The following is a 24166-nucleotide window of genomic DNA, read 5'->3' as shown; positions in this document are numbered from 1 at the left end:
CACTGATCACCTGCCTGTAGACCCGTGCACAGGTGAGCACAGCCTATAGAGTAGACACACTGATCACCTGCCTGTAGACCCGTGCACAGGTGAGCACAGCCTATAGAGTAGACACAATGATCACCTGCCTGTAGACCCGTGCACAGGTGAGCACAGCCTATAGAGTAGACACAATGATCACCTGCCTGTAGACCCGTGCACAGGTGAGCACAGCCTATAGAGTAGACACACTAATCATCTGCCTGTAGACCCGTGCACAGGTGAGCACAGCCTATAGAGTAGACACACTGATCACCTGCCTGTAGACCCGTGCACAGGTGAGCACAGCCTATAGAGTAGACACACTGATCACCTGCCTGTAGACCCGTGCACAGGTGAGCACAGCCTGTAGAGTAGACACACTAATCACCTGCCTGTAGACCCGTGCACAGGTGAGCACAGCCTATAGAGTAGACACACTGATCACCTGCCTGTAGACCCGTGCACAGGTGAGCACAGCCTATAGCGTAGACACACTGATCACCTGCCTGTAGACCCGTGCACAGGTGAGCACAGCCTATAGAGTAGACACACTGATCACCTGCCTGTAGACCTGTGCACAGGTGAGCACAGCCTATAGAGTAGACACACTAATCACCTGCCTGTAGACCCGTGCACAGGTGAGCACAGCCTATAGAGTAGACACACTAATCACCTGCCTGTAGACCTGTGCACAGGTGAGCACAGCCTATAGAATAGACACACTGATCACCTGCCTGTAGACCTGTGCACAGGTGAGCACAGCCTATAGAGTAGACACACTAATCACCTGCCTGTAGACCTGTGCACAGGTGAGCACAGCCTATAGAATAGACACACTGATCACCTGCCTGTAGACCCGTGCACAGGTGAGCACAGCCTATAGAGTAGACACCCTAATCACCTGCCTGTAGACCCGTGCACAGGTGAGCACAGCCTATAGAGTAGACACACTGATCACCTGCCTGTAGACCCGTGCACAGGTGAGCACAGCCTATAGAGTAGACACACTGATCACCTGCCTGTAGACCTGTGCACAGGTGAGCACAGCCTATAGAGTAGACACACTGATCATCTGCCTGTAGACCCGTGCACAGGTGAGCACAGCCTATAGAGTAGACACACTGATCACCTGCCTGTAGACCCGTGCACAGGTGAGCACAGCCTATAGCGTAGACACACTGATCACCTGCCTGTAGACCTGTGCACAGGTGAGCACAGCCTATAGAGTAGACACACTGATCACCTGCCTGTAGACCCATGCACAGGTGAGCACAGCCTATAGAGTAGACACACTGATCACCTGCCTGTAGATCCGTGCACAGGTGAGCACAGCATATAGAGTAGACACACTAATCACCTGCCTGTAGACCCGTGCACAGGTGAGCACAGCCTATAGAATAGACACACTAATCACCTGCCTGTAGACCCGTGCACACGGGTCACCCAGTCTAAGGCGCAGCGATTCGCTGTTCAGAGTTGCGTCTCTTGGGCACACCAGAAACCTATGATTGTTGGTTCGAATCCCGGTTCGCCCCGATTATGTTTCTAGGTTTGTCAGTACCATACCCGTGCTTGTGGGTTTCACCGAAGTGGTAAACGTTTGAGACCTGCATCGCTTTGGGCTTTCCTCCCACATTAAGCTGACACGCCACGATATAACTGGAATACTGTTAAAAGCAGCGTTAAACCCGACTCACTCACTCACTTTGAGTTATGGTTAAATCACTCTAAGGTCTTGGTTGAAAATGTGCAACTGCGAGCTTGAGATTTTACATTTTCAACCCAGTGGTTTAACGAACTTATGAATTGCAAGAAATACCAGAAAAATATAAAAACATTGGTATGTCTTATAGTGAAACAATACTGTAGTCGCAGTATAAAGACAACATAAGATTCATGTGAAGAGAGTTTCTGTTGACAACAATCAGTATGTAAATAATCCAAGTGTCATGGGGAATCCATCTTTGTTTCAGTCTGCCTTCTTTGGTATCTCTGGTGAGAACATGACCGTGAGAATTCGGAGGAATGTCTTCAAGGCCATGTTGAGACAGGTAAGAATAGGCCGCCTCGTGATTGGTTGGTTGGTTGGTTTGTTGTTTAACGCCGCACTCAGCAATATTTCAGCTATATGAGGCGGCCTGTAAATAATCAAGTCTGGACCAGACAATCCAGTGATTAATATCATGAGCATCGATCCACGCAATTAGGATCAAGGACATGCATCAACCAAGTCAGCGAGTCTGACCACCTGATCCTGTCAGTCGCCTCTTACAACAAGCATAGTCGCCTTTTAAAACAAGCATGCTGACTCGTGAAGGCTGTCAGTCTATTGTAACTTTTTATGTGGTCATCATCTGGTCTGTATGTCCATACATCCCTCTGTCCATCCATTATTCGTTTCTGGATCATAACTTGAATTCAGTGAAACATTTTCATCCAAACTTGGTACATATATCAACCAAGGGCTGAAGTTGGGGTGGGGGTGTGTGTGGGGGATTTGTGATGACTCTTGTCATTATATCCATGAAAGAAAATGCCGATGAATTTATCCTTCCAAAATTTTCGGTTATTTCATTTCAGTATGTCCATGAATGAATATGTTGATGTATTTTGAAATAAGGACAGCTCAAATTATTCAACTGTCTTACTACTAAGCCTATCTTAAGTGGTGCACAATTTGGATAAATGAAAGATATAGTTTTTTTCTTTTGTAGGGAGTTAACCCTAAATCAATCCTGACGATATAACTGTTAATATTTCCCCAGAAAATTGGAGAACAAGTGTGATGTATCAGAATCTGCTGCTTTTTTGTTTTTGCTGACACATTGTCTCTGTGTAATTAGTGAATTTTTCAGCTTCTAGTTTACTACACAATTTACTTGGGACTGGCAATATTGGCGTAGTCTGTCTTTAAGCACTGTATGGAACTGTTCTTCATTGTACACTGATGCCTTGTAGGAGATCTCCTGGTTTGATGACCATAGGAATAACCTGGGAGCCTTGACCACCAGACTGGCCACAGATGCTTCACGAGTGCAGGGGGTAAGTGGATGATGGACTTCTTATATATATATATGATCCTTGGTCTTTCAGCACCCATACCAATGCAAGATCCGCTGATCATTGGATGCTGAGCTCAGATTACCTGATTAGGATTGTGAGTTCCATTCTGAGATTTACCCTGATTAGGACCCTTGGTCTGTCCCACCATACCAAGGCAGGATCCGCTGATTGCGAGTTCCAATCTGAGATATACCCTGATTAGGACCCTTGGTCTGTCCCACCCCATACCAAGGCAGGATCCGCTGATTGCGAGTTCCATTCTGAGATTTACCCTGATTAGGACCCTTGGTCTGTCCCACCGGACCAAGGCAGGATCCGCTGATTGTGAGTTCCAATCTGAGATTTACCCTGACTAGGAACCTTGGTCTGTCACACCGGACCCATGCAGGATCCACTGATTGTGAGTTCCAATCTGAGATTTACCCTGATTAGGACCCTTGGTCTGTCCTACCGGACCAAGGCAGGATCCGCTGATTGTGAGTTCCAATCTGAGATTTATCCTGACTAGGAACCTTGGTCTGTCCCACCAGACCCATGCAGGATCCACTGATTGTGAGTTCCAATCTGAGATTTACCCTGATTAGGATCCTTGGGCTGTCCCATCGGACCCATGCAGGATCTGCTGATTGTGAGTTCCAATCTGAGATTTACCCTGATTAGGATCCTTGGGCTGTCCCACCGGACCAATGCAGGATCCACTGATTGTGAGTTCCAATCTGAGATTTACCCTGATTAGGACCCTTGGTCTGTCCCACCGGACCCATGCAGGATCCGCTGATTGTAAGCTCCATTCTGAGATTTACCCTTATTAGGACCCTTGGTCTGTCCCACCATACCAAGGCAGGACCCACTGATTGTAAGCTCCATTCTGAGATTTACCCTGATTAAGATCCTTGGTCTGTCCCACCGGACCCATGCAGGATCCGCTGATTGTGAGTTCCAATCTGAGATTTACCCTGATTAGGATCCTTGGTCTGTCACACTGGACCCATGCAGGATCCGCTGATTGTGAGTTCCAATCTGAGATTTACCCTGATTAGGATCCTTGGTCTGTCACACTGGACCCATGCAGGATCCACTGATTGTGAGTTCCAATCTGAGAGCAGCGTTCGACCTACCTCATTTAATTTATAATTGAAAATAATTATTTGATATCCACTGATTTCCTCTGCAGGCTACCGGTGTCCAACTCGGCATGGTCGTCATGAACTTGGCTAACATGGGCAGTGCTATTGTCATCGCCTTCATCTTCAGCTGGAAACTGACCCTGGTCATCCTGGCTTTTGTACCCTTCATCATGGCGTCCGGCTTCATCGAGATGAAGGTCCTGGCTGGAGTTGCTGGCAAGAACAAAGAAGCTCTTGAGGATGCTGGCAAGGTGATGCCCTGTTACTTTTGTCCACGAGTAAGGCCCGACTGAGCCAGTACAATTCTGTTTGGTCTAGTAAGCTCAGCTTAGAGGTCCATATAAGACACTATACCCTACTGAAAATGGTGCTTTGAACCATGTTTAGGCAACTTGGTTGATGCATGTCATCATTTAGCAATTACATCGATTGATGCTCATGATATCGATCACTGGATTGTCTGGTCCACACGTGATTATTTACAGACCCACGTCATACAGCTGGGTGAGGCATTAAACAACAAACAAACAAGTACACTGACTGGCCCCAGTACAACAGGGCCTTGTGGGAGCCTCACGGGTTATGTGTTCACTCTCCATGCTAAAGGCGTGGGTTCAAGTCCCCGCTAGGTTACAATTAGGGGTGACTATTGGTCTGGAAATCACTATTGCAATAACTATTGATATTGAAAGAAATTATTGCGATAACTATTGATATTGCAAGCAACTATTGCGATAAATATCAATAGTTTTCAGTGTATCGTTTTAGATGGATTTTAGAGTTGAATTAAACCTTTGAACTGAAGTTTTCTTTGAATGTGATAACCGTAACAACAAATAAAAAGTAAAGTTTGAGATATGACTGATTTGCTTTTTCTTTACCCTAATAATTTAAGAAAAAGAAACTTCCACATTAGCATGTGTAAATTGCTACCACTCATGATCAAATGGAAAACACATTTGAACAGCATTGCATGTATTTCATTGAAACTGTAAAACAATCGAAACTATCAATATTCCTAATTGAAATTGATACTATTGATCGGAAACTGATTTAACAATCGATTTATTGACTTTAAGTGCTTACCAATAACGATATATCGATATTTCGATTTATCGTGACACCCCTAGTTACAATATGTGAAGCCAATTGTTGGTGCCGTCTGCCATGATGCTGGTGGAATATTGCTAAAAGTGGCATCATACATACTCAACCGTTACACCTGTCCCTGATATTCTTCTTTTACAGGTGGCTATTGAATCTGTTGAGAATATCCGCACAGTTGCATCATTGAGTCGAGAGCCCACGTTCTACACATTGTACCAGCAGAAGCTGACTATCCCTTACAACGCAGCCCTCAGGAAAGCTCACATGGTTGGAATATCCTTCGGGGTGTCCCAAGCTATTGTCTTCTTTGCTCATTCAGCTGCTTTTTACTTTGGCGCCTACCTTATCAAGAACGGAGAGGCAGATTATGTAGATGTCTTCAAGTGAGTCCTTCTCAATATACAGCCACAACAAATGCAACTCATTGTCTGTGATTTTAGTAAGCCCCGCCACCAAATATGTTCGACGTAATAACAAGACCATTTAGACGTTTGATTCTACTTTGTTGTCATTCCTCACTGAGTCCTTCTCATCTTCCACACAGAGTATTTGGTGCTATTGTATTTGGTGCCATGGCCATTGGACAGGCCAGTGCCTTCGCCCCAGACGCTGCCAAGGCCAAGGTGTCTGCACAGAGGATTGTCTTTCTACTTAAGAGTGAACCCACTATTGACAGTGAGTCCACAGAAGGAGAGAAGCTCAGGGTAAGTGGTAGGCAGTTGCCTCCCTTTGCTGGGCAGGATCTGCTGGTCATGGGTTCTTATCCCAGATTCTCCCCCAGTATGAATCTTAGTCCTTGTAGGTTTCTCCAAACTGGTAAACGTCTACAAACTTTAACTGTGTTAACACTTAACTTTCAATGAGTTTGAAGATTTGACTTTTGGTGTTTGATTCTTGGCTTCAATTTCAGGATAACTATTCAAGTAAGGTGGCGTTGAATGACGTGAGGTTCCGCTACCCGACCCGCCCAGACGTGACGGTTCTGCAGGGTCTGACGGTGGACATAGAACCGGGTCAGACTCTGGCCTTTGTAGGAAGCAGTGGGTGTGGCAAAAGTACCTCTGTTGCGCTCATTGAGCGCTTCTACGATCCTGAAGCCGGTGTTGTGGTACGTATTGTTGGGGGTCCATGTCATAACTGTGAGGTACCGCTCATTGAGCGCTTCTACGATCCTGAAGCCGGTGTTGTGGTACGTATTGTTGGGGGTCCATGTCATAACTGTGAGGTACAACTCATTAATCGCTTCTACAATCCTGGAGCCGGTGTTGTGGTACGTTTTGTTGGGGGTCCATGTCATAACTGTGAGGTACAACTCATTGAGCGCTTCCTTCTATCCCGAAGCCGGTGTTGTGGTACGTATTGTTGAGGGTCCATGACATAACTGTGAGGTACAACTCATTGATCGCTTCTATGATCCTGGAGCCGGTGTTGTGGTACGTATTGTTGGGGGTCCATGTCATAACTGTGAGGTACAGCTCATTGAGCGCTTCTACGATCCTGAAGCCAGTGTTGTGGTACGTATTGTTGGGGGTCCATGTCATAACTGTGAGGTACAGCTCATTGAAGGCTTCTACGATCCTGAAGCCGGTGTTGTGGTACGTATTGTTGGGGGTCCATGTCATAACTGTGAGGTACAACTCATTGAGCGCTTCTACGGTCCTGGAGCCAGTGTTGTGGTACGTATTGTTGGGGGTCCATGTCATAACTGTGAGGTACAGCTCATTGAAGGCTTCTACGATCCTGAAGCCGGTGTTGTGGTACGTATTGTTGGGGGTCCATGACATAACTGTGAGGTACAACTCATTGAGTGCTTCTATGATCCTGAAGCCAGTGTTGTGGTACGTATTGTTGGGGGTCCATGACATAACTGTGAGGTACAGCTCATTGAAGGCTTCTATGATCCTGAAGCCGGTTTTGTGGTACGTATTGTTGGGGGTCCATGTCATAACTGCTGAGGTACAGCTTATTGAGTGCTTCCTTCTATCCCGAAGCCGGTGTTACGGTAAGTATAGTAGGGGGTCCATGTCATAACTGTGAGGTACAACTCATTGAACGCTTCTACGATCCTGGAGCCAGTGTTGTGGTACGTATTGTTGGGGGTCCATGTCATAACTGTGAGGTACAGCTCATTGAACGCTTCTACGATCCTGAAGCCGGTGTTGTGGTAAGTATAGTAGGGGGTCCATGTCATAACCGCGGGGTTTATCGGAATGCCGTGGCTGGTCCCTTGTGTATGGTGCTCCAGTAGGGATTATTCCAGACCTGCTCAGAGGCTGATTTTCGGCCCAAGTCTGCGGCAAATGTCAGTGAAAGTTACCAATTCGGAATTTAGCATTCCCCAATTCATGCAGTTATAGAACTATTGCTTTGTCTTTATCAAAGTGACTACTATTTCATTGATAACAGGACCAATATAGAGGAAGATGCTTTATTGTTTAGTTTATATTGGATTGAATGCCCTGATAAAATTAATTTGCATCTGATTTTAGGAAAATAAGAACTTTTAAAAATCCCAATTTTGAACATTTTAGCTAAATTTTCCCCCATTTTGCTCATTGTTGGGATTGCTGCCATCTCTCTCATCGAGTCTGACGTCTATTTTTCAGAGCCTGGACAGGTACGACATTAAGAAGTTGAATCTCCAGTGGCTGAGATCTCAGATCGGTATAGTATCCCAGGAACCGGTTCTCTTTGACTCCAGCATTGCCGAAAATATTGCATATGGTGATAACTCAAGGGAGGTAACCATGGCCGAAATCATCGAAGCAGCAAGAGCTGCCAACATCCACTCCTTCATCAGCTCATTACCCGCGGTGAGCTGCATTTGTCATATCATGAAGTCTGTTTTCAGTCTGAGAAAATATTTTGTACCTTAAAAATTTGACTTGTTCCCATCACTTTCCCTACTGGTAAACTGAATGGGGATTCTGGAACAGAAATGATCCCCTGCATCAGTATATGAATTCCATTGATGGTGCTAATTGGACCTGTGAAGATTCCGGGGTAGAATAGGTCTTCAGCAACCCATGCTTGCCGTAAAAGGTGACTATGCTTGTCGTAAGAGGTGACTAACGGGATCAGGTGGTCAGGCTTGCTGACTTGGTTGATGCATGTCATCGATCCCAATTGCGTGGATCGATGCTTATGATATCAATCATTGGAAGATCTGGTCCAGACTCAAATATTTACTGACCGCCGTCATTTAGCTGGAATATTGCTGAGTGCGGTGTAAAACAACAAACCAGCAACAACAACAATGGTGCTGATTGATTCTTGAGCTAAAAGTCACTGGTCGGCTTGGCCCACACTTGATTATTAATAGCTTGCTAGTCTTGTCTATCCTTGTCGTAAGAGGCGACTAACGGGATCGTGTGGTCAGGCTTGCTGACTTGGTTGATGTATGTCATCGATCCCAATTGCGTGGATCGATGCTTATGTCATTCACTGGGTTGTCTGGTCCAGATTTGATTATTTACAGACACCCGTCATATAGCTGAATGCAGCGTAAAACAACGAACAAACAATAGTAACAGCTTGCCTTGATATACCTGGAGTATTGCTGACTATGATGTTAAAGAAGAATATCACTCACACAGGGGTGCCAACATGTATGATTCTGGCATCATGGTTACGATTTTGAGCCCAAAATGAAGCTATTACCCTTGCTAAAGAATTGAATGTCTTCTACACATGTATTCAATACCCTGCAATATTCATCTATAACAATTGATATCACTTGCATACTGTTTGATAGGCATGACTTAGAACTTGATGGGCGACAAAGTAGAAACAATTTATGGATAACAAATTCTTGAATACTGTAAAGGCGATGTTTCTGTATAGTTCCTTATACCGTTGTCAAGCTTGACGGTATAAGGAACTATACCGAAACATCACCTTTACAGTATTAAAGAAGTTGTTATGCATAAGTTGTGTCTACTTTGACTTGCTAACTGGTTAGTTTCAAATGTCAAAGGATACCGAAGGTTTCCGAAAATAATTCCGTATTCGACGTAATAAGCGCCCAGGGCGCTCTCAAAATTAGAAACAGGGGACTCTTATTAGAATATTATTTTGAAAGATCGTTAATTTCGTGGTTTATGCTGACAGCCTGAAATGTGTATATATATATATGACAGGTATATTTTTCAAGATTTTAATTGCCCATAATTAAGGGTGCATATCACACACGAGTGCATATTATACACGAATAAATAAGTCTTGTGTACATTTATCAATCTGAAGGGGTGCTAATTGGGATTGTTCACTAGCCAATATATTAGCAAATATCGCCGTGGGCGCTTATTAGAGAGCGGGGCGCTATTTATGTCGAATACGGTAGTTCAAAACCATAACATAACAGTCAGCTAAATGTTTATCTCTAATATGGTTGTTCCACACAACCTAACCTTGTTGTCATGTGTCAACTTGCCCACCCACACCAAGAGTATTCCATGTGTAAGTTAGTATATATATCAGTCCGATAGAAGTGTTTTCAGACTTGTTCATGTCTTCCTAGAAACATGCTCGTCCCAGGGAAGTCTATGTACGATCCCCATTGTAGTATGTGTTTTATTACCTATTCTACCTTTATAAACTACCCCCTTATGTCTGAACATCATCATATTTGAGTTATAGCCATACAACTTGAAGGAATGATGAGTGTCCAAAAAACATGACCCTGCCTGCATTTCCACCCCACCTGTCAAGAAATTACACTTTTTGATTCGCCGTACATTTTGGCAACGTGGAATATTGATGTTCCTCTCTAATGTTGACGTGGTGTGAGATGTGTACCTCATGTTGACAGGGCTATGAGACTAACATTGACGTGGTGTGAGATGTGTACCTCATGTTGACAGGGCGATGAGACTAACGTTGATGTGGTGTGAGATGTGTACCTCATGTTGACAGGGCTATGAGACTTACGTTGACGTGGTGTGAGATGTGTACCTCATGTTGACAGGGCTGTGAGACTAACGTTGACGTGGTGTGAGATGTGTACCTCATGTTGACAGGGCTATGAGACTAACGTTGACGTGGTGTGAGACGTGTACCTCATGTTGACAGGGCTATGAGACTAACATTGACGTGGTGTGAGATGTGTACCTCATGTTGACAGGGCGATGAGACTAACGTTGATGTGGTGTGAGATGTGTACCTCATGTTGACAGGGCTATGAGACTTACGTTGACGTGGTGTGAGATGTGTACCTCATGTTGACAGGGCTATGAGACTAGCGTTGATGTGGTGTGAGATGTGTACCTCATGTTGACAGGGCTGTGAGACTAACGTTGATGTGGTGTGATATGTGTACCTCATGTTGACAGGGCTATGAGACTAACGTTGACGTGGTGTGAGATGTGTACCTCATGTTGACAGGGCTATGAGACTAACGTTGACGTGGTGTGAGACGTGTACCTCATGTTGACAGGGCTATGAGACTAACGTTGACGTGGTGTGTGACATGTACCTCATGTTGACAGGGCTATGAGATGAACGTTGACGTGGTGTGATATGTGTACCTCATGTTGACAGGGCTATGAGACTAACGTTGACATGGTGTGAGACATGTACCTCATGTTGACAGGGCTATGAGACTAACGTTGACGTGGTGTGTGACATGTACCTCATGTTGACAGGGCTATGAGACTAACGTTGACGTGGTGTGATATGTGTACCTCATGTTGACAGGGCTATGAGACTAACGTTGACGTGGTGTGAGACATGTACCTCATGTTGACAGGGCTATGAGACTAACGTTGACGTGGTGTGTGACATGTACCTCATGTTGACAGGGCTATGAGACAAATGTTGACGTGGTGTGAGATGTGTACCTCATGTTGACAGGGCTATGAGACTAACGTTGACGTGGTGTGTGACATGTACCTCATGTTGACAGGGCTATGAGACTAACGTTGACGTGGTGTGTCACATGTACCTCATGTTGACAGGGCTATGAGACGAACGTTGACGTGGTGTGACATGTACCTCATGTTGACAGGGCTATGAGACTAACGTTGACATGGTGTGTGACATGTACCTCATGTTGACAGGGCTATGAGACTAACGTTGACGTGGTGTGAGACATGTACCTCATGTTGACAGGGCTATGAGACTAACGTTGACGTGGTGTGTGACATGTACCTCATGTTGACAGGGCTATGAGACGAATGTTGACGTGGTGTGAGATGTGTACCTCATGTTGACAGGGCTATGAGACTAACGTTGACGTGGTGTGTGACATGTACCTCATGTTGACAGGGCTATGAGACTAACGTTGACGTGGTGTGTGACATGTACCTCATGTTGACAGGGCTATGAGACGAACGTTGACGTGGTGTGATATGTGTACCTCATGTTGACAGGGCTATGAGACTATCGTTGACATGGTGTGTGACATGTACCTCATGTTGACAGGGCTATGAGACGAACGTTGACGTGGTGTGTGACATGTACCTCATGTTGACAGGGCTATGAGACTTACGTTGACGTGGTGTGAGATGTGTACCTCATGTTGACAGGGCTATGAGACGAACGTTGACATGGTGTGTGACATGTACCTCATGTTGACAGGGCTATGAGACTAACGTTGACGTGGTGTGAGATGTGTACCTCATGTTGACAGGGCTATGAGACTAACGTTGACGTGGTGTGTGACATGTACCTCATGTTGACAGGGCTATGAGACTAACGTTGACGTGGTGTGATATGTGTACCTCATGTTGACAGGGCTATGAGACTAACGTTGACGTGGTGTGTGACATGTACCTCATGTTGACAGGGCTATGAGACTAACGTTGACGTGGTGTGTGACATGTACCTCATGTTGACAGGGCTATGAGACTAACGTTGACGTGGTGTGACATGTACCTCATGTTGACAGGGCTATGAGACTAACGTTGACGTGGTGTGTGACATGTACCTCATGTTGACAGGGCTATGAGACGAACGTTGACGTGGTGTGATATGTGTACCTCATGTTGACAGGGCTATGAGACTAACGTTGACGTGGTGTGTGACATGTACCTCATGTTGACAGGGCTATGAGACTAACGTTGACGTGGTGTGTGACATGTACCTCATGTTGACAGGGCTATGAGACTAACGTTGACGTGGTGTGACATGTACCTCATGTTGACAGGGCTATGAGACTAACGTTGACGTGGTGTGTGATGTGTACCTCATGTTGACAGGGCTATGAGACTAACGTTGACGTGGTGTGTGACATGTACCTCATGTTGACAGGGCTATGAGACTAACGTTGACGTGGTGTGAGACGTGTACCTCATGTTGACAGGGCTATGAGACTAGCGTTGACGTGGTGTGAGACGTGTACCTCATGTTGACAGGGCTATGAGACTAACGTTGACGTGGTGTGAGACATGTACCTCATGTTGACAGGGCTATGAGACTAACGTTGACGTGGTGTGAGACATGTACCTCATGTTGACAGGGCTATGAGACTAACGTTGACGTGGTGTGAGACGTGTACCTCATGTTGACAGGGCTATGAGACTAAGGTTGACATGGTGTGAGATGTGTACCTCATGTTGACAGGGCTATGAGACTAACGTTGACGTGGTGTGTGACATGTACCTCATGTTGACAGGGCTATGAGACTAACGTTGACGTGGTGTGAGATGTGTACCTCATGTTGACAGGGCTATGAGACTAACGTTGACGTGGTGTGTGACATGTACCTCATGTTGACAGGGCTATGAGACGAACGTCGGAGACAAGGGAGCCCAGCTGAGTGGGGGGCAGAAACAGAGGGTGGCCATCGCCCGTGCTTTAGTCCGTAACCCCAAGATCTTGCTGCTTGACGAGGCCACATCTGCCCTGGACACGGAGAGTGAAAAGGTGAGAATCCTGCTCCTGTGTTTGTTCAGGACCTGAAATTATTCAAGTGTCTTAAAATTTGGGATTTAAAGTATGTAAAGTATTGGATCGTTCATTGCAATATCGATCACTGAATTGTCTGGTCCAGCCTGGATTATTTGTTAAACCGCGTCATGCTACCTCTAACAAATATGAAGTGATATATAAATCGGCATCAGTACGGACTGGTACAAGCAGGCGCACGCACGCACGCACTCACACAATGTATACACGCTGTATAAAGGCAAAAATCTTGGACGCGACGTTAAACCCCATTTCACCTCACCTCACCTAATGGTCTCACATATGCATCACAGGTGGTACAGGAAGCCCTGGACAAGGCTCGGGAGGGACGCACCAGCATTGTGATAGCACACAGACTATCAACGATACAGAACGCAGACAAGATCGTCGTCATCCGAAACGGCAAGGTGGCAGAGCAGGGGCGTCACACTGACCTTATGGCCAAGCAAGGTTTCTACTACAAGCTGAATATGGCCCAGATAAAACAGAAGTAGACCATATGGAACCAAAGCTTTCATGATGCATATGTACTTTAAGCGTCAGTGACACTTGAACAAAGCTATCAGTGGTGCCGTCTCCTCAGCAAGGGAGGTAACTGCCTTTGTTGATGGCGCTCAGTGTGTTTCAGAGTGAGTGTGAGGCCAGCCTTTGCCACGTTGATTCTGTGACTGCATTTGTCAAGCTGTTGTTTTGTTATCTCTCCTCCAATAGTAAAGTGAGGATATATTTTTTCCCAATTTTGAAATAGCATTGCAGCTTTAAGAAGATGTTGTCAGTGCATTGATTAACGACTTTTTGCAATTGCTGTGTAATACCTGTTAGAATTTAGCATATTCTACACTGTCCGTGGACCACTAGCCCCAAGTTTGTCATTATTGTTTTCAATGTGTTACAGGAGACCATTATACCATGGCAAGAGGGTTTACTCACTTTAAAAGTTCAGTTTCCACCCTTGCCGAACGAGGCTGGAATTATGGAGTTATATTTTGACTGGTTTAAACGAGTCTATGCATACTCCAATCCAAATCTCATAACGATATTGACATCTGGTTCATAAACTGCCGTGCCGAATTTGTTTGATTGCAAGATTTGCAGAGCATGTGCACCGTCAACTGGGTGTCGACTCATATTTTCCAAATCTTTTCATGTTTTAAGTCAAGGTGCTCAAGTGATTTGATGCACTTCTGTTTTATTACAATAAAGATCTTGATTATCGATCAAATCGTCTTGATTGGGCGCCGCCATTTTGTTTGAAGCAAATGCAAGTGATATCACTCGTAATAGCCACTGGTGGCGCTACGATTGAGCCAAGAAATTCCAGCCTGGTTCGGCAAATGGCTTGTTGTCTGAGACTACAGGTGTTACTGGACTGAAAGGGTGAAATGTTAATTGTAATATACAACTTGACCATTGGTCAGACAATCACATATCAAGGATATACAAGTACTCACATTATTCAATTATTAACAAGGAATGTGTTAATTTGGACTGAAAGTATATTTGTATGATTGGGTGAAATCACATGGCATCATTGTATATATCCATGTGCTGAATCTCACGGTTTTGTAGGTCCACAAGTTATAGTCCATATTCCAATCTGCGAGGTCTTCGTTATTCCCGCCGCTGTTGTGACGTGACACAGGTCATGCTGTTTGGCTCAAGACATAGCAACATGTCTGTAGAATTAGGTTAGCTTTTAAAGGTGTATTTATCATACTTACTCAATTGCCAGTCGTTCTTTGCCAATTTAAGGCACGGATTTGTTCAGGACTACTTTGTTAAATGTGATGTCCTCAAGATTGATACTCATTCGTGACAGTTTCCCTGAGACAGTTGTCCTGTGACATGTGTCGCATTCTGTCGCTATTTAAGGATTTCATTATTTCAGTTGTGATAATTGATCACAATTCTGTAGTTGATCACAATTCTGTAGTTTGATCACAATTCTGTAATTGATCACAATTCTGTAGTTGATCACAATTCTGTAGTTGATCACAATTCTGTAGATGATCACAATTCTGTAGTTGATCACAATTCTGAAGTTGATCACAATTCTGTAGTTGATCACAATCTGTAGTTGATCCTGATAATCCAATGTGGTATGAAGTGAGACAAATGATGTTGTTTTTCTAGGATACGTTCAGGGAGAAATGGCAGTGGTGTATATGATTGTGTGACATCTGTGTTTGAGGGCAGTTGCCAGTCAGACGAGGGATATTTCAGAATACCTTGCTAGCCACGGGCTACCGGGCAGGCAGCTATTTTGCACATTGATCTAGGGAACAGTAATTTGTTATTGGGCCAGAAGTTTTGAGCATCCAATACCCTGCCCCTGCCTTATTGTGTCATTTGGAGCAAACCATCTCAAATACTTTTAGCAAATAAGTCAGAAACCTCCCAGATAAAAAGCTGTTGTGAAAATCTCACAAATATTAATATTTTAACAGTAAATGTGTTTTTTCCCTGACCTTTGAACTGGTTATGTTTCCTTTGTGACCTTGCCCAAATTCTTCATGTCCAGAATGAGAAAAGGACTTATGCCTGACTGGACAAATCTGCACAGATAATTTTTTAGGCATATTTTTATTTACTTCTCTGGTATGGACACAGTTTGCATGGGTCCATCAACTTACTGGCAATGCAATAAATCTATTATTTGTTCTTCACACAAACTGCTTCATCTCAGTGGCCTAATGCCAAATTTGGGAACAGTTGTGTCCCTTGGTACCAACATCTGCTGATAGTACTAAAAACGGTTTTGCCTTGATCGTATCTTTAGATTGCCAGCACTGCCTTGCTTATGGGTTTCACATGCTGTTTTAGATAAGGCAGAAAGCAGGTGACAAACATCTAAATTTATATGGTTCATTACACTGCTAGTCCCTGTGCAGAGTTGCGTCCCTTGTCCATGCCAGCATCACCATTGTCGTAACGTCTTCTATCATCAGATTCTCTCACACGCTTTATTTAACTTAACTTCCAAGTGATCTTAAGTTCAACAACTTTGGACCTCATCTTGTTTTATATATATTTTATTTTTCTTGTAATGGTGGCATCCCTGGATGAGGATAATATTGCAAGGTCAGTGATTTTGCTGGAGACAAATTGCAATAGGAAATATTCATGTAACATTTGAAGCAAATTTGAACAATATCTCATGACAATCAGTCCATCTCCTAGAAAGTTTATTGAACTGAAACCCTTCAAGTTGAAGCAAACAGATTTGGGATGAGTTGAAGGGAAAAATGAATGTGATTCTTGCATTAGTTACTTAATACCTCATTGAATCTGCGTGTTTTATGCATTTAAAATGGGTTGCTGTGTTTTTGTTGCAGAGCAGTTTAAGTTGATGTGCAGAGAATCAAAATAGAATACAGGAAGTTTTGAATACACATTGCAGAATGTGACGTTACATAACTAATTGAGGCCAGACCAGTTGTTTTGGGGGTGTTCTTGTTTTTACTGTATCAAGGATAAGGTAAACATAGTAATATTGAAATTGTGTGGTTGATTGAGAAAAATGTGTTTTAGCCGATCAGCCCTTATAAAGTTTGTTTTATTGTCAAGAGTGAGTGAATATGTGAGTGAGTTTTATTCGCTTTAAGCAATATTCCAGTAATACCACGGAGGGGAACACCAGAAATGGGCGTCACACACTGCACCCATGTGGGGAAACGAACCCAGGATTTCGGTGTGACAAGCGAATGCATTAACCACTAGGCTAACTGACCACCCCTTGTTGTCAAGAAACTGTAAGACAAGAAGTAATTTGACCTGGTCTCGTGTCCTGTACACGTGAGGTATTTGTTTTATTACTCCTTGGTTTACGGACCTGCTGACTCTAAATTGCATAAATGTGGAAAGTCATTTTTTTCCCACCAAGCATGTTTTCGCCAAAAGAAGCATTATTGGTTTTGGCCCATCTTCCAGGCCTATTGTAGACCCTGACATGGAGGTAGCAGTAGACATGTGGATAAAGGTGTGTGTGGAAGCCTGGGAAGTATTGACAATAGTTTTCCATAATAATCAACCAACCAATGCCAATTCATTAAGTAGCCGAGATTAAATTTATCCAAAGAAAAGTTGAGGGAAGTGTGCGGTCGACCACTTTGGATAAAATATTTACATTAGAGACTTCAGATGTATACTGCTCAAAAGAAGTTAAGAACACAGACAGATTACGTAGTCATATGAGAAAATCAGGTTTTCTTTGACTCCTATGAGTAGTATATTTTTTGGCTCCCCCCCCCCCCCCCCCCCCCAAATCTGCCTGCTGGGATCAGGGCTCAGTTTACATATTCTTTTAGGATACAAGTTCTTGACAAACATTTTATTTGTTATTTTTGTTCATATCCCAATTACGTGGATCGACGCTCATGATGTTAATCACTGGATTGTATGGCTTAGACTCGATTATTTACAGACCGCTGTCATATAGCTGGAATATTGCTGAGTGCAGCATTAAACAACAAACAAACAAACAAATAATATTGTGAACAAATCAGCATGCATATTGAAATCGCATAATATTTCATAATCAAATGTTTGGATGCAAATTAGATGTCAACTATTGTACATGATAGTGATTTATTTTGAATGTTTAAAGGAGACTAACAGGATTTTGGTGGTCGAGCTCGCTGACTTGGTTGATGCATGTCATCGTATCCCAATTGCATGCATTGATGCTCATGATGTCAATCACTGGATTGTCTGGTCCAGACTTGATTATTTACAGACCGCGGTTATATAGCTGGAATATTGCTGTGTACAGCGTTAATCAAGTAACAAAACAAAATCTCATTTGTAGTAAGTGTAGAGAGGTGATTTATAGTAAGCAGGCATACAATTTCAGTATTTATTTGAACTTCAAATTTTGATGTAAATCTGTGTCCCAAATGTTTCTTCTGTCCAACGCAATAGTTTTGTTGTCTGGGAACCAAGACAAGTGTTGAATGTATTCAGGGGAGATAACCAGTACAAGAATCTCAGCTCCAGTGATCTGTCTGTGGGGAACAGGTATGTTGTCATGCTCACTACTAATATGTCAATACAGGGACGTTTACAATGCAGCTTTGAAATTAGAGGACTTTATTGAGACTCGGCGTTGAGGAGGTGTCTATGTGACTAACCATATTTAGCAGCCAACACTGAAATTGTATTGAAAATCTTATTGAATACCAGTACATATATGTAACATTAAACATGCCAGAATGTATTGCTCCATGCATTACCCACCATTTCTTTTAAATAATTTAGACGAAGGTAAGGTTAACCCAGAGTTCTCTTGGAAATGCATTTTTTTAAATGTGTTTAGATTTGTAGGTTTTCAGTATTTTAATGCAAGAATATTGCCCGAAACTTGTACCAATTACAAATATCTTTTTCAGTGAAGTTTTGTTTTAAACCATGAATATCTTTAGTCAGAAGGAATGTATGAGGTGACATGGAGTTTCATATATATTTTGTCTCTGTTTATGTAATTATTCAGAGGCCATGGCCACATCTGTTTGTCTGTTTAGTTTGGCGTGATTTAAAAACACCTTTTGCCTTACCCAGTATCTGTTTTGGTAAATTGGGTTCCTAAATCCTGTAATGAAGACATGCACACAGTGAAAACTGGTTATTTATCTTTAATCAAGTAATATTTTTGTAATTTTTGTACAGTGATCCTTAAGAATTTTGAAGTGTTGATATAACAAAAACAAATCATAGTTGTTGTTTTGTCAGTTACTTATATTGGTATTTGTTTATAAAAAAATAAACTAGATCTCTATATTCAACAATCTCTTGTTTTTGTTTCCATGAGGTCACACTGAAAAAACAGACAATTGAAATTAGAAAGAAAGTAAAAGAGTTGACAAAAGAATATTTTTGGTAACTGTCATACAGTCGGGTGAAATGAAAACCAATCCAAAACACAATATGTTATTGGTACTTGTTGTTACCCTGCCTGGTGGTCGGCTATGAAGGGATTAAACAAAGACTGGTTGGTTCAAAGTCAGTATTATGCGTCTTTAATTGGAGTATCCATGTAATGAGTTGGCTAATACTCTTAAACTGGTATAAGTATAGACGAGTACGAACAGGCATGTGCACCGATGCACGCACACCCACACACACGTACACTGTGATATGGATAAATTCGGTGAAAAACTTGCTCAATTACACCGCCCTTGTGGTCTGGTGGCAGAGCATCCGCCCGGAGAGCCAATCCCTGGCCTCATCATACCATAAGACGTTAAAAGATGGTACTTGATGTTATCGCCTGGCGCTCGTCATAAGGGGCTAAAACAAGGACTGGCCATCTCGGAATCAGTATACTGTGTCTGAGTGGGATATTTATGTTAAATTGCGGAATGGTATCTTTACCGCTCATTTACATATGTTTAAAAAAACCATGTACAATCGCAATATAACTATCTAACTGGGACTCGTAGGGTAATCTGTATGTCCACTGCTGTTTCATAGCTGTGTGGCGTTACAAAACAGACAACAGGCTCGGCGACTTGGTTGATTGCCTGTCATCAAACCCAATAGCGTGGATGGTTGCTCACAAAGGAATAGTGCTGACTGTGACTTACATCAATATCCACTGACAGACTCAAGTATCAAGTCGCAATTATACAGAGATAGATATTGCCGGTTATAATAGATCGCCAGTAACCTCTGCTGGTCGTATGAGGCGACCAAATGGATCGGTTGGTCAAGCTCGGCGGGGCCTGTGACGATCCCAGGTGGAATTGGTCTTCAGCAATTCACGCTTTTCGTAAGAGGTGACTAACGGATCGGGTGGTCAAGCTCACTGACTTAGATGATGCATGTCAATTGCAGAATGTTGGAATGTTGCTGATTGTGATGTTGATCAACAAACTATTGTTTAACCGGTGCTGTGAGTCACTCGTGTTCCCTGTTTAAAGCCCAGCAGAGATGACCAGTGCGGGACTGAGGGCAAGGATGACCAGCGATAGTTTCCAGCACGCCAACCACAGACCCCAATTGACCTTGTTGACACACCAAACAGCTGGCACGCACTCACTATTTTCAACTTTACTCTAAATGTGTTGGTGACCATTTCTCAGCCATTACTTTCACCTAATGTCATCACAACCATTACTTTCACCTAATGTCATCACAACCATTACTTTCACCTATTGTCACCACAACCATTACTTTCACCTAATGTCATCACGACCATTACTTTCACCTAATGTCACCACGACCATTACTTTCACCTAATGTCATCACGACCATTACTTTCACCTGTCACCACCACCATTACTTTCACCTAATGTCACCACCACCATTACTTTCACCTAATGTCACTACGACCATTACCTTCACCTAATGTCATCACGACCATTACTTTCACCTAATGTCATCACGACCATTACTTTCACCTAATGTCATCACGACCATTACTTTCACCTAATGTCACTACCACCATCACTTTCACCTAATGTCATCACGACCATTACTTTCACCTAATGTCACCACAACCATTACTTTCACCTAATGTCATCACAACCATTACTTTCACCTAATGTCACCACGACCATTACTTTCACCTAATGTCATCACAACCATTACTTTCACCTAATGTCACCACGACCATTACTTTCACCTAATGTCATCACGACCATCACTTTCACCTAATGTCACCACGACCATTACTTTCACCTGTCACCACAACCATTACTTTCACCTAATGTCACCACGACCATTACTTTCACCTAATGTCACCACAACCATTACTTTCACCTAATGTCATCACAACCATTACTTTCACCTAATGTCACCACGACCATTACTTTCACCTAATGTCACCACGAACATTACTTTCACCTAATGTCACCACGACCATTACTTTCACCTAATGTCACCACGACCATCACTTTCACCTAATGTCACCTAATGTCATCACGACCATTACTTTCACCTAATGTCACCACAACCATTACTTTCACCTGTCACCACAACCATTACTTTCACCTAATGTCATCACAACCATTACTTTCACCTGTCACCACGACCATTACTTTCACCTAATGTCACCACAACCATTACTTTCACCTAATGTCACCACGAGCATCACTTTCACCTGTCACCACGACCATTACTTTCACCTAATGTCATCACGACCATTACTTTCACCTAATGTCATCACAACCATTACTTTCACCTAATGTCACCACGACCATTACTTTCACCTAATGTCACCACGACCATTACTTTCACCTAATGTCACCACGACCATTACTTTCACCTAATGTCATCACGACCATTACTTTCACTTAATGTCACCACGACCATCACTTTCACCTAATGTCACCACGACCATCACTTTCACCTAATGTCATCACGACCATCACTTTCACCTAATGTCATCACGACCATTACTTTCACCTAATGTCACCACAACCACTACTTTCACCTAATGTCACCACGACCACTACTTTCACCTAATGTCATCACAACCATCACTTTCACCTAATGTCACCACGACCATCACTTTCACCTAATGTCATCACGACCATTACTTTCACCTAATGTCACCACGACCATCACTTTCACCTAATGTCACCACGACCATCACTTTCACCTAATGTCATCACGACCATTACTTTCACCTAATGTCACCACAACCACTACTTTCACCTAATGTCACCACGACCACTACTTTCACCTAATGTCACCACGACCATTACTTTCACCTAATGTCACCACGACCATTACTTTCACCTAATGTCACCACGACCATCACTTTCACCTAATGTCACTATGACCATCACTTTCACCTAATGTCACCACGACCATCACTTTCACCTAATGTCATCACGACCATCACTTTCACCTAATGTCACCACGACCATTACTTTCACCTAATGTCATCACAACCATTACTTTCACCTAATGTCACCACGACCACTACTTTCACCTAATGTCATCACAACCATTACTTTCACCTAATGTCACCACAACCATTACTTTCACCTAATGTCACCACCACCATTACTTTCACCTAATGTCACCACGACCATCACTTTCACCTAATGTCACCACGACCATCACTTTCACCTAATGTCACCACAACCATCACTTTCACCTAATGTCATCACGACCATTACTTTCACCTAATGTCACCACGACCACTACTTTCACCTAATGTCACCACGACCATTACTTTCACCTAATGTCACCACGACCATCACTTTCACCTAATGTCACCTAATGTCATCACGACCATTACTTTCACCTAATGTCACCACGACCATCACTTTCACCTAATGTCACCACGACCATTACTTTCACCTAATGTCACCACGACCATTACTTTCACCTAATGTCACCACGACCATTACTTTCACCTAATATCACCACGACCATTACTTTCACCTAATGTCACCACGACCATTACTTTCACCTAATGTCATCACAACCATTACTTTCACCTGTCACCACGACCATTACTTTCACCTAATGTCACCACAACCATTACTTTCACCTAATGTCACCACGAGCATCACTTTCACCTGTCACCACGACCATTACTTTCACCTAATGTCATCACGACCATTACTTTCACCTAATGTCATCACAACCATTACTTTCACCTAATGTCACCACGACCATTACTTTCACCTAATGTCACCACGACCATTACTTTCACCTAATGTCACCACGACCATTACTTTCACCTAATGTCATCACGACCATTACTTTCACTTAATGTCACCACGACCATCACTTTCACCTAATGTCACCACGACCATCACTTTCACCTAATGTCATCACGACCATCACTTTCACCTAATGTCATCACGACCATTACTTTCACCTAATGTCACCACAACCACTACTTTCACCTAATGTCACCACGACCACTACTTTCACCTAATGTCATCACAACCATCACTTTCACCTAATGTCACCACGACCATCACTTTCACCTAATGTCATCACGACCATTACTTTCACCTAATGTCACCACGACCATCACTTTCACCTAATGTCACCACGACCATCACTTTCACCTAATGTCATCACGACCATTACTTTCACCTAATGTCACCACAACCACTACTTTCACCTAATGTCACCACGACCACTACTTTCACCTAATGTCACCACGACCATTACTTTCACCTAATGTCACCACGACCATTACTTTCACCTAATGTCACCACGACCATCACTTTCACCTAATGTCACTATGACCATCACTTTCACCTAATGTCACCACGACCATCACTTTCACCTAATGTCATCACGACCATCACTTTCACCTAATGTCACCACGACCATTACTTTCACCTAATGTCATCACAACCATTACTTTCACCTAATGTCACCACGACCACTACTTTCACCTAATGTCATCACAACCATTACTTTCACCTAATGTCACCACCACCATTACTTTCACCTAATGTCACCACGACCATCACTTTCACCTAATGTCACCACGACCATCACTTTCACCTAATGTCACCACAACCATCACTTTCACCTAATGTCATCACGACCATTACTTTCACCTAATGTCACCACGACCACTACTTTCACCTAATGTCACCACGACCATTACTTTCACCTAATGTCACCACGACCATCACTTTCACCTAATGTCACCTAATGTCATCACGACCATTACTTTCACCTAATGTCACCACGACCATCACTTTCACCTAATGTCACCACGACCATTACTTTCACCTAATGTCACCACGACCACTACTTTCACCTAATGTCACCACGACCATCACTTTCACCTAATGTCACCACCACCATTACTTTCACCTAATGTCACCACGACCATCACTTTCACCTAATGTCACCTAATGTCATCACGACCATTACTTTCACCTAATGTCACCACGACCATCACTTTCACCTAATGTCACCACGACCATCACTTTCACCTAATGTCATCACGACCACTACTT

At 43.2% G+C, this 24166-nt stretch overlaps 1 protein-coding gene across 5 annotated transcripts in view; it reads left to right on the top strand.

The window, feature by feature from the left end:
• The window catches only part of LOC139464847 (ATP-dependent translocase ABCB1-like), a 62860-nt gene extending 43726 nt beyond the window's left edge, over positions 1 to 19134 (top strand). For all 5 annotated transcript variants that reach the window (XM_071246386.1, XM_071246383.1, XM_071246382.1 and 2 more), the window contains 9 exons: positions 1995 to 2072; positions 2980 to 3063; positions 4259 to 4462; positions 5460 to 5701; positions 5863 to 6022; positions 6229 to 6426; positions 7925 to 8131; positions 13035 to 13181; positions 13517 to 19134. In XM_071246386.1, coding sequence (XP_071102487.1) covers positions 1995 to 2072; positions 2980 to 3063; positions 4259 to 4462; positions 5460 to 5701; positions 5863 to 6022; positions 6229 to 6426; positions 7925 to 8131; positions 13035 to 13181; positions 13517 to 13717 — 1521 coding nt within the window. In that variant the 3' untranslated portion in view covers positions 13718 to 19134. The remainder of the gene's footprint in view (positions 1 to 1994; positions 2073 to 2979; positions 3064 to 4258; positions 4463 to 5459; positions 5702 to 5862; positions 6023 to 6228; positions 6427 to 7924; positions 8132 to 13034; positions 13182 to 13516) is intronic.
• Positions 19135 to 24166: the final 5032 nt, after the last annotated feature.

The sequence above is a fragment of the Haliotis cracherodii genome, unplaced genomic scaffold, assembly GCF_022045235.1.
Source record: "Haliotis cracherodii isolate W230 unplaced genomic scaffold, xgHalCrac1.p SCAF_17, whole genome shotgun sequence".
In the NCBI taxonomy this organism is placed as follows: domain Eukaryota; kingdom Metazoa; phylum Mollusca; class Gastropoda; order Lepetellida; family Haliotidae; genus Haliotis; species Haliotis cracherodii.
This window is presented reverse-complemented; position numbering and strand designations above follow the sequence as displayed.